The sequence below is a fragment of the Pelodiscus sinensis genome, chromosome 2, assembly GCF_052426305.1.
Source record: "Pelodiscus sinensis isolate ZL-2025 chromosome 2, ASM5242630v1, whole genome shotgun sequence".
Taxonomy (NCBI): Eukaryota; Metazoa; Chordata; order Testudines; family Trionychidae; genus Pelodiscus; species Pelodiscus sinensis.
This window is the reverse complement of record NC_143053.1, coordinates 67,208,866-67,221,228: the sequence shown is the minus strand read 5'-3', so window position 1 is coordinate 67,221,228 and position 12,363 is coordinate 67,208,866. Positions and strand designations below refer to the sequence as shown.

The following is a 12,363-nucleotide window of genomic DNA, read 5'->3' as shown; positions in this document are numbered from 1 at the left end:
AGCTGCACTATACACAGCACAGGGGCACTGGTGCAGTCTCGGGGCAGCTTCCACTCCCGGGCAGAGCTGGATATGCCGAACATGGCCTCTGTACAAACACATCGGTTCTGACGATGCAGGGCATGGTCGCCCTCACCTATCACAGGGGGCTGGGCATCATCCACTGAGTCCCCAGGGATAACTGACCACTTCTCTTGTTTCTCCACGGCCGCACCAGCTGCACGTGCAGGGCGCACCACCCTGCCCGGGATATGCCCCAGCACCCGCGGCCTCAGCAGGACCACCACCACGTGGCAGGGGTACAGAGAGCAGCACCTGCAGGCCCTGTAAGCCCAGACCAGGATCATGGAGCAGTGGGCTCAGATGACCGGGAGTTCCAGCGGGAGCTGCTTGCCCAGGGTCGTGCCATCTGTCACCATCTGCAGGCCCTGGTGCAGAACGTGCTGCCCAGTGCCGGTCCTGCGCCTGCTGTCCCCCCCCGGCTACTGTTCATTCTTCCACTCCTGTCCCCCCTCCCACCTCTTCCTCCTCAACCTCCACACTCTCCTCCTCAATCTCCACACTCACCACCTCAACCTCCGCACCCTCCTCCCCATCCCCCCAGGGACACCAAGGCCCCCTCTCCCTTGGTGCTGGAAGGCAGCTGGCCTGGCGAGACCCCCACCCCTGAGCGCTGAGCTTCCCCTTCCCCTTCTTCCCCTTGCTTCCCCCTTCCAGCTCCCTCCTCCAAGTTTTCCGCCTCCCCTCTCCCACCCTTTCTCCTCCCCTCTCCCGCCACCCTTCGCAGTCTTCCCAGAGTTTCATCCCCCCACAGTTTTGTTAAATAAACAGAGTTTGTATTTTTGAGACAGAAGTGCATTTTATTTGACATCAGGAAGGGGGGGCTAGGGAAGGATAAGTGGAAGGACGTGAGGAAGGAATGGGGCAAATGTCCCCAGTCGATAGATCTCGGATAGCCTGAGGCAACAGACCCACACACTAAGTCCAACCCTGATGCCCTTCTGGCACTGGTTCCGGCCAACCTTAGCTTTGATTCAGGGTCCACTCAATGTGGACATGTTATTTTGAATTAGAAAAATGCTATTTCAAATTAGTTTTTGTGTCTAGATGCGTTATTTCAAATTAGCTTATTTCGAATTAACTAATTCGAAATAGCACTTTAGTGTAGACATACCCTTATATTCAAAGTTGGAGTACTAAGATCTCTGCAGCCATGTTTAGCGTTGGACATATACACCCATCACTCCCAGGAAGTAATCTGCTAAACACAGACTTATGAGACAATCAAAATAGACCATTTTATCCCAAGAGATGCTGTATTTTAAACACCACACAATGCCTGATTGTTACTTTTCTGCAGGAAACAGTTTTTTAACAGGAATATAATATGCAAGTGATGGCCAGTGAACTATTTATTCTTTGGCAATTTTCTTTTAAGGAGCTAAATGCAATTTATCCATTTATTTCCTTTATAGATTGACACTGGAGACATAGGAGAGCTCTATAAAATACGCATAGGACACAATAACTCTGGAGAATCCCCCTCTTGGCACTGTGAAGAGGTGAGAACCCTGAGCAGGTGGTTTATATTCTTCAAAACAAGTGTTGTACCCAAATGAGCGAAAGAATAATAAAAAATCCTGGGGGAATGTTTCAGTCAGATGCTGATGCTTTTATTGCATCATTGAGAAAACCATTTATTGTGAGTTGTTCTTGAGGGGAGTTTATAGCAGCCCAAGAGCTGCATTGATAAGGTTTCAGTTTCAGTGTATCTAAGTATGTCCACTGAATATTTATGATAATTCTAAATGACAAATTATATATTGAGTATTTATGTGGTTTATAGGAAACGTTTTTATAGGCAATATCAGAAATCCTTTCATTCTGTTTCCAACCCTTGCTGAGGCAAGATGTGGCAAGTGGGCTCCGGGAGATAGGCCAGCTATCTGACAGTATGGAGACCTGATTTCTATTCCCAGATTTGCCAGCCACCTACTGTGTTACCTTGAGCAAGTCACTTCACCTTTTTGTGTCTGTGTCCTCATCTGCGAACTGAGGGTAGCAATGTTTAACTTCCTTTAGCACCTTGAGAGCTACAGATGAAAAAAGCGAATCATTACAATTAATGTTTGAGGGCAGATTCAGACATGGTATCAATGGTTGTAGTTCTATTGGAGTAAATCTAGTTACTGTCTTGTACATGATGACCATGTATGGTCAGGATTCTTTGACCACATTTACCCAGTAACTGCATGCTATGTCCAGGTGCTTCCTTAGCTTCTTCCCTAGGAACAGGACATACTTTGCCCTGGGAATGCCGGGGGGGGGGGGGGGGGAGGAAAGGGGGAAGAGGACCTCAGCTCTGAATCTATTGAAAGGGGCAGGGCGTTGGGCAGAAGGGGCGGCGCTAGGGGTAACTAGCCCTAAGCACCACCTGCAGCATACCACACATGCCCCACCCAGCTTGCGTGCCATTGCGTAGACAGCAATTTAAAGGCCTGGGGCAACTGACTGGACCCCAGGGCAACTGTCTCCTTTGTCTCCTCCCCTAGTTGGTGACTCTGCCTAGGAATTAAGGGATACCTCAATAGCTGACAGAGTATACGTGTTTCCCAGCTCCTGTTGGCCTCTGGACAGCGTGACGTTTCCTATATGCCAGGAGACTCTTTAAGGATTGCTTAAGGCAGGAGCTCATAATGGAGGAGAGCAACCTTTGATAAGATAACGAGCCTTGTGGATAAGGGAGAAGCGGTGGATGTCATATACCTAGACTTTAGTAAGGCATTTGATACGGTCTCGCATGATATTCTTATTGATAAACTAGGCAAATATAACTTAGATAGGGCCACGATAAGGTGGGTGCATAATTGGCTGGATAACCGTAGTCAGAGAGTTGTTGTTAACGGTTCTAAATCCTGCTGGAAAGGGATAACAAGTGGAGTTCCGCAAGGGTCTGTTTTGGGACCCGTACTGTTCAATATCTTCATCAATGATGTAGATATTGGGATAGACAGTACGCTTATTAAGTTTGCGGATGATACCAAACTGGGTGGGGTTGCGACTTCTTTGGAGGATAGGGACATAATTCAAAATGACCTTAGCAAGTTAGAGAAATGGTCAGAGGTAAACAGGATGAGGTTTAATAAAGAGAAATGCAAAGTGCTCCACTTAGGAAGGAACAATCAGTTCCATACATACAAGATGGGAAGCGACTGTCTAGGAAGGAGCATGGCAGAAAGGGATCTAGGGGTCATAGTGGACCACAAGTTGAATATGAGTCAACAGTGTGATGCTGTTGCCAAAAAAGCAAATATGATTCTAGGTTGTATCAACAGGTGTGTTGTAAGCAAAACTCGTGAAGTCATTCTGCCGCTCTACTCTGCACTAGTTAGGCCTCAGCTGGAGTACTGTGTCCAGTTCTGGGCGCCACATTTCAAGAAAGATGTGGAGAAATTGGAAAGGGTACAGAGAAGAGCGACAAGAATGATTAAAGGTCTAGAGAACATGACCTATGAAGCCAGGCTTCATGAACTGGGCTTGTTTAGTTTGGAAAAAAGAAGATTAAGGGGGGACATGATAGCGGTTTTCAAATATCTAAAAGGGTGTCACAAGGAGGAAGGAGAAAATTTGTTCCTCTTGGTTTCTGAGGACAGGACAAGGAGTAATGGGCTTAAAGTGCAGCAAGGGAGGTTTAGATTGGACATTAGGAAAAAATTCCTAACTGTCAGGGTGGTCAAATATTGGAATAAATTGCCAAGGGAGGTGGTGGAATCTTCCTCTCTGGAGATATTTAAGAACAGGTTAGATAGACATCTGTCAGGGATGGTGTAGGTGGAGCTTGGTCCTGCCTTGAGGGCGGGGGGCTGGACTCGATGACCTCTTGAGGTCCCTTCCAGTCCTATTATTCTATGATTCTATGATTCTATGAACCATTAAAACACTAGAAAAGGCTGGAGGGGCAGGCCACCAGCCCTCTTTAAGCTAATTTTTTGAAGGGCTGGTGTTAGAAGAGGAGGGCAGCTGCCATCCATGTTAGGGTTATTGATATACTTATCGATTTGAGTCTCATATAATCTGAACCCTGAGTGAACCTACAGGTGTTGGCCCTCCATCGGCCTCTGTGAACAGACTACACAGTCTGCTTTCTGTGTGGTACATCTATTTCAAATGAGAGACTAAAGAAACCAGGCCAAAAACAAAAAATGGTATTTGGGCTCTTTCTTTCCTCCTCATCTTGCCTCTGCATATGCAAGCTGGTAGATCTTAATTAAAATCAATGGCATGTCCGTGTACTCTGTTGATTCTTGCCTTGCAGTCTGTTTTGTCTATTTACCTGGTTTCATCTTAAATGAAAACAGCTGGAGCAAAACCTCAGCTCACCACAGCTTTTAGGAAGCAGTCCATCAGTGAGGGCTCAATCATTCTATCTGCTGTGCAGCTTTGTAGCCCAGAATACTCAGAGTACAAAACACTCTGGCTACATCTAGACTGGCATGATTTTGCACAAATACTTTTAACGGAAACGTTTTTCCGTTAAAAGTATTTCTGCAAAAGAGCGTCTAGATTGGCAAGGATGCTTTTGCACAAAAAGTGCTTTTGCGCAAAAGCATCCGTGCCAATCTAGATGCGCTTTTGCGCAAGAAAGCTCTGATGGCCATTTTAGCCATCGGGCTTTCTTGCACAAAAAATTAAGGTGCCTGTCTACACTGGCCCTCTTGCACAAGTATTCTTGAGCAAGAGGGCTTATCCCTGAGTGGGAGCTTGAAAGTATTTGCACAAGAAGCACTGATTTTGTACATTACAAAGTCAGTGCTCTTGCGCAAATTCAAACGGCCAGTGTAGACAGCTGGCAAGTTTTTGCACAAAAGCAGCCACTTTTGCGCAAAATCTTGCCAATCTAGACGCACCTTCTGATTGTTTCAGCCATGGCTCTTTCCCTCATTGGACTCTGTATTAGAAGCTGCATAGGCAAGTAGCATAGGGCTACCTATGTCATTCCTGCATCACTTCTGCACTGGGGCTATTGCCTTGGGGGGTCTTCAAATGAGGTGCAAATTGGACAAGGCAATTCCTGTGATGGTTTAAATGAGAAAGTGTAATTAGCCTAAGCCCTGATGTTGCAGTACAATCTGCTAGCACAGAACCCTGCAGTTGTGTGGAGCTCAAGAGACATGAGCAGGAGTTGGCCCAAGCTGAGAAGCCTGTCCTAGCAGAGCTGACTTTGCATTGGTGTGTAGGTGACTTAAACAAATGATAATTGTCATTGCTCTTGTAGGTGCAATTGCAGAACCTTTTCTCAGGAGAACAGTTTGCTCTCCCTACCCACCGATGGCTGGCTCAGGACAAAGATGATGGTGAAATCTGCAGGGAGCTTCCTGTTTTGCGACGGGGCCAGCCTGTACTTCCAGGTAGGTGAAGTGGCACATCAGGCAACTCAAGTCACAAACCGCTCTCTGTAGAATTCAATTGATTGTTTTTCATTGGTTACTCATTATTGTTTGGCAGCTGCAATCCTTTTTTCTCTCTTGTCTTTTCCCTTGTGGGAGGATGGGCACATGCAGCCCCCAAGCTTGAAGTGTAACAGGGTGGTGACCTGAAATGTCTTTGATCAAATGTCCTGAATTTCATAAGTCCTTTAAACTTAGGATCATCTCACTGCGGTTTTACAGATTTAAGCAGCCCTGTTTATTCTGCACCTGGAAACACAAACTGCAGTGAATAAAACAGATTTTTTTGTTTGTCTTTTTACTTATCAAGAAGATCAGGAAACAAAAATATATATATAACTATCATGATGCCGTCATGTACAAACTCCAAATGCTCCTGGGGATATCATGGGAACTGCAGTTTTGTAAAGGTCATGTGTATTTGAATAATATAATTTCCTTTTCTGTTATCTGGGAGTTCTGCAAAGACCACACTCATGCAGAGCAGTTTAAAGCTAAATAATGCTTTGAAATGTTCACAAATTTAAGTGGATCTGTGCTGACTCCAGATTTAAATTGGGGGAGTGAAAGATGGGTGAAACAGAGAACATCCCAAAGGTGGCATGTCGAGGGAGGTAGTGCACTGGGACATACATAGGCTGGGCATAGATGACTGGATAATACAGAGGTATGGCTGAGCTAAGGTAAGGAAGGAGGCAGAGGGACATGACAAAGGCATGTTGTGTGGGATCCTCACATATTAATTAATCTTAATTAGATCTGCCCTTCAGGGGAAAGACAGATTATTTGTCCTTTTGCCCCCCCCCCCCACCCAAATACAGCTACATAGCTGGTAGCCATAATTTGTCAGGGAGTACTATGTAGAAAGGCTAGCCATTATGAACCACAGTGCTTCAGAGCATGAGGATTCAGAGCAGGCATGACTATGGTCCTATCCCCATACATTAGATGCTTGCTGCTTAGAAATGCCAAAAGGCCTGCTGGCTAAATCCATAAAATAGGTATGACCATTGCTGCTCATTAAATCCCTCTCCCCAGTGCAACAGAGACACTGTGCTTGCTCGTTTGTCTAACAGACATGCTGTAGTTCAAAAAGGAATTAATTTAGGAAGGTCCCATGGCCTATGTTATACAAGAGGTCAGACTTGATGGTCAGATTGATCCCTTCTGGCCTTATAATCTACTGCGCAGAGATGTCTTTGGGACCCCTACTTAGATGTACACTCCTACCTCCATACCAATGTTGTTAGAAGTAATGGAACATACAAGCAAAGTAATCACAATGGCAATAGTGTTATGTTAATTTCATTGTTAAATCAAACAGACTAAATTCCTTTTGCCCATGACTCAGCCCTCTTATCTTCCTTCCTAGCCCCAGCAAATCCAAGCTTTGATTCCATGATCCTAACCCTTCCCTCCCAGTTTTCCACCCCTTCCCTCCATATAGATAAGCAGTTCATCCAGGAATCAATTAAATGATTAATATTTTGTTTATCCAATAGTCTTCATCTTGTTATGCCTTGAAGACTAGTAGCATACCTAAAATACCATCTCATGCTGAATCTTATGGTTGGCAATTTCTCCTTCTCAAATCAGAGAGTGTAAAGAGCTTCTAAACACTTCTGCCAACCAGAGCAAAACAGAGGTCATGCTGAAGGCTTTTTGGTTTTCTGCTTTAACTAAAAAACTGAAAGGCTGGTCCCCTCTCTTCTTACCAGTGTTCAGTGAAGAGATATCATAGCTTTTCTCTTCTGAGAAGCTGATTTGGTAAACCAAAGAAATAAAGAGAATTGGACTTTGTATGAAAGTGAGAGGGTCAAGAGCCACTCTTCAACCTGATACTCTGAGGCTGTGTCTACACTGGGCCACTTATTCCGGAAAATCAGCCACTTTTCCGGAATAAGCTGCGAGCTGTCTACACTGGCCCTTGAATTTCTGGAAAAGCAACGACGCTCTACTGTACAAAATCAGCCGTTATTCCGGAAAAACTATTCTGCTCCCGCTCGGGCATAAGTCCTTATTCCGGAACACTGTTCCGGAAAAGGGCCAGTGTAGACAACCCAGTAGTCTTTTCCGGAAAAAAGCCCCGATCGCAAAAATGGCGATCGGTGCTCTTTTCCGGAAAAGCGCATCTACATTGGCCACAGACACTTTTCCGGAAAATGGCCCCGATCGCCATTTTCGCAATCTGGAAAAGACTACTGGGTTGTCTACACTGGCCCTTTTCCGGAACAGTGTTCCGGAATAAGGACTTATGCCCAAGCGGGAGCAGAATAGTTTTTCCGGAATAGCGGCTGATTTTGTACAGTAGAGCGTCATTGGTTTTCCGGAAATTCAAGGGCCAGTGTAGACAGCTCGCAGCTTATTCCGGAAAAGCGGCTGATTTTCCGGAATAAGTGGCCCAGTGTAGAGACAGCCCATGATTCACAATCTCCTTTGCAGATTCCCTGCCGCACAGGGGAAGGAGGTCAGTTTAACACCTGCAGTAGTATATGCTACCTGAGATATTTCTTCCTTCTTCACCATTACTTGTGAGAGGTGGGGACAATGTAGTGACTGTAGAGCTGCCTTATCTACATTCCTGCCCACTCTGCTGCCTAAGAGTGCCTTTATACAGCCTTACTCTCTAGCACTGCTGGGTCACAAAGTGTTCCTAAATGGGACTGAGACCAACAGAATCTTCATTCCCCTCATACATCTGATTTTGGCCTCCATGGCTGAGAGAGCAGTGGCAAGAGAGGAAAACCGTATTTGATTCTCTCCTCTTCTCCTGGTTCCCGAACTAACGCAACTGTTACTCCGACCGACCTCAGGTAACGAAGTCCCATTGGGCTTGAAGGGTGCCAGAACAGCTTGGGAAAGGAGGCTTTCCTACCCCATTTTTATGTTTGGAATGAAGAGAAAGCAGATTCTTCCTCCTCCACACGTCTCCCATAAACATGTTTCAGTGGTTTCTGTTCAGAAGCAGAAGGGCATGGATGCTATTGTACTTCAACAGTAACAAAATCGTCCATGTCTCTCACAAACCCTGCAGGTCAATTTTCTGCACCCTGCACCGAGGAGGCAAACAGCATCAACATAGCTGTTAGAACCAGCACTCGCTGCGCGGGGGGCGGGGAGGGGCAGAGGGGAATCATTATTTGTTGCTTATATTGTAGTAACACCTTAGGATGTGTCTACACTGTAAAGAAAACCTACCGGGCTGCAGAGCCTGCGTCAATTGAGCTCCAGGGCTCGTGCTGTGGGGCTAAAAAGAGCAACATAGACGTTCAGGCTCAGCAGGCTGGGGTATAGGCTCCAAAACACAGAGGGTGCAGCTTGAGCCCGAGCAGTTACATTGCTGTTTTTAGCCGAAGCCCCAAGTAAAATGGGACTTGGAGACTTGGAGCCTCTTTATTGCAGTGTGGACAAATGCTTAGACCCTGTTGTGTTAGGAGATGTACAAACAAAAGGTCCCAGTTCAGAAGAGCTTATAGTCTGCAAATGGCAAAAGCAGTATGCATCTTTTGAAACAGGGGATTAGAGGAGCTGTGGCAGAATGGTCACATTCACATATGTATGCAGCACATGCTTATACAAACACCCACGCTAGTATCTTCCTCTAGAGCTCTGGCACTTCTTTGGCCCTAGCAGGAATTGGAGCAATTATTGTTTTAAATTAAAATACTCTCAATCATAAGCTAGCAACTGCCCAAAGCCCATAGAAAATGTCCTTGATCCAAACAAAAAACAAAGAAGGGAAGGTGGCAGTGTCTAGAGGATAGAGTTAAGTCTATTTTGCATACCTGAAGAATGTAATTCTGTAGTTTTCTATTTAATCTTAATTTTAAATTATGTGTTTTTAATGTCTCTCGCTTTTTTTCTTCAGCTTTACAACTGTATAAATGTAACCCATAAGTTACTGTTCCCAATATTAACTACAGTTTAACAGTGTTTTGACTTGGAGTTTTATTTTTGTCATATTACATATTTTGTATTAAACACCTAAATGTGTTACATTTTCCATTTATAGCCCTTCCCTTTTCTTCCCTTCCCAAAATTTACAAAGTGATTAAAGAAGATTCCCCATCAAATGAAAAAAAGAAATAATTGACTACTGTTATTGCATGAAGCACTGAACTATTAAGGCAATGAAGCATTATTTGATGCTGTAAAGTGGAGACACTGGTGCCAGAATTTATTTTTTAACCAATGCTTTTAAAGGGTTGATGGCTGCTGTCTGGCATAATTGTGGTCTGACTGCTTATGTTGATGCTGATCTTGGATTTGCTTTGTTTACTTTTCTGTTTTATAATGACTAGAAGTGGTGCTGTTGGACAAAGATATATTGTGCATTTAGAGCTGATCTTCAATTTGCATTTGCCACTGAGAAGATCAGCTTGGAATAAACAGCATACATACAAAATCAGAACAAATTTGGATATCATTTTACTTAATATTAAATTGAATTTTTAATTAACTGAAAAGTATATGGTAGTGGATCCATGATACAGATGTATTTATACTGCATAGTCACTCTGCTTTACAAAGCAGGATATAGCTATAACTAGAGTAGTGTTTGTAATGTTAAAAACTTGCCTTCTTTTAATGTCAGTGACTGTGTATGAGGTGCATGTGACAACAGGAGAGCTGTGGAATGCTGGAACGGAAGCTGATGTTTATATTTGCATCCACGGGGAAGAAGGTGATACAGGCTCCAGACAGCTACTTAAGTCAAAGAATCCTAGGAAATTTCTAAAAGGACAAGTGAGTGAGAAGAAGCAAAGGTGCCGATCCATTTGTCTGTCCTTTCTAGCTCTTTACCTGTTACAGGCCAAGGTGGGAGTTTCCCTAGCAAAGATCCCGAGTACACTGCAAAGTTCATAGAAAATCTACACAATTAAACCAAACTTATTTTTAAACATTTCCATTGACATTTTGGGGGAAATTATAATACATAATTATTTTAAAGGTAAAGTGTATACCGTTCTTTAAAGTTCTTAATTATTTAAAGAATATATATGGAGAGAAGAAATAACTTGAATAAAATACAGATTTGATTATAGTCTGTTACTAAGTTACATTACAATATGCAATTGTTTTGTTTACTAAACTTTGGTCTTTAACCTCACTCTAGTAATTGTGGTGTTTTGAGTTAGACTACACACACCAACATAGTGATCAGGATTAGTTCTTTAATTATAATAATTGTTCCTGGAAACCGGTTTTGCTTGTCTGCTTTGACATCAGTATACATTATTTCATAGAGCATATTGGGATGCTTGTACTTCATAGAAGAGTTGTATAGGTTTTATATAGTAGGTTTTATGGGGCCCGTGGCATAGGGAGTTCTTGGTTTTGAGATCTAATTGTACTTTTCTTGGGTGATTTGCAGACTGACATCTTTCAACTTGAAGCTGTGAACCTTGGAACTTTGTACAAGATTGTTATAGGACACAATGGACTTGGATCAGGTCAGAAATTGCTACATATAGTAATTAAATACTGAGCACAGATTTCTGTGAAATTAGAGTAGATATTTGTAAAATGTTCATATGAAATACTCTGACCAAGTTATTTTATGGGGTGAGGTAAAAGAATACCAACCATTAAAATGAAAAGGTCACAGTTTGGGACCATCACAAATTCCAAATAATCTTCCTTAACCTTCTATTATAATCCAGATAATTGTATTAAAAAGTTATTTAAAAAAAGAGTACCGAACATTCTAGTTCTGTCATTCCCCTTTGAAACACTGCATTTGTTTGTCTCTTCTTCACTTTGAATATTTCATTGTACAGTCTATACACTGTAAGTCTACCAGAGGTGGGCTATTGCTGTAAATAAAATGTATTAGCATCATTATTATATGAATTGCAGCTGTACCTGAAAAGTTCCAAGCAGGGATTTGGGGTGCATTGTGCTTGGCATTGTACACACCATTAATGGAAATATGGGTTATGAACAAAATTGCCTGTGATCACAAGACTTGGATATATTTGACCCTTGAATATCAAACTCTGTAGTTTGATTAATGCCAGACAGTCTGGGCCACAGTGTTGTGTAGAGGTGTCCATTTATTCTGTCTTGATATTTTAGACACAGGCAGAAATACAGTTAAACTTCCCTTCTCTCTTGATTCCCCTCATCACTCATTGCTAGATCATCCCACATAATGTACTTGCAGAGAACATCCCAACCCCTCTCCATGTGGAAGGGGAGAAGAGGCACTTCTGTACACACACAATGTGTCTCTCAGGGTACGTCTACACTACAGCGCTAGTTCGAACTAACTTAGTTCGAATTAGTTAATTCGAACTAAGCTAGTTCGAACTAACGCATCTAGAACTAAAAACTAGTTCGAACTAGCGTTTTGCTAGTTCGAACTAGTAAGTCCACATTGAGTGGACTCTGGACAGGGCTTAAGGATGGCCGGAAGCAGTGCCGGCAGGGCATAAAAGGAGGACTTAGAGCATGGAGATGCTGTCTCAGGCTAGCCGAGGGCTGCGCTTAAAGGGTCCCGACCCCCACCCCGGACACACAGTTCTAAGGGGTGCCCCGCTTGCAAAGAAGTTCTGGCTTGGAGTGCCCTGAGTGCCCACACTGGGCACATCACACCACTCGGCCATCAGCCCGGCTGCACTTGCCGCAGGCTGCCATCTGGGGAGAGGGAGTAATTGGGGGGCTACAGGAGAGCTTCCACCCCCAGAAGCCCGCAGAGCCAGCCCAGTCCTCCCCATCGGGGGCTCGTACCCCATTCCTCCCTCACCTCCTTCCACTTACCCTTCCCTAGCCCCCCTTCTTATTGATGTACAAAATAAAGATAACGTTTCTTCCAACATTGACTCTGTCTTTATTGAACAAAACTGGGGGGGACTGGGAAAAGGAGGTGGGAGAGGGGAAGAGAAAGGCTGGGAGAGGGGAGGGCAACTAACAT

General features: G+C 43.9%; 1 protein-coding gene across 2 annotated transcripts in view; it reads left to right on the top strand.

The window, feature by feature from the left end:
• The window catches only part of RP1 (RP1 axonemal microtubule associated), a 325,691-nt gene that overhangs the window by 70,854 nt on the left and 242,474 nt on the right, over positions 1–12,363 (top strand). For both annotated transcript variants that reach the window (XM_075920696.2, XM_025183398.3), the window contains 4 exons: positions 1,476–1,562; positions 5,276–5,408; positions 10,042–10,193; positions 10,822–10,900. In XM_075920696.2, the coding sequence (XP_075776811.2) occupies positions 1,476–1,562; positions 5,276–5,408; positions 10,042–10,193; positions 10,822–10,900 (451 nt within the window). The remainder of the gene's footprint in view (positions 1–1,475; positions 1,563–5,275; positions 5,409–10,041; positions 10,194–10,821; positions 10,901–12,363) is intronic.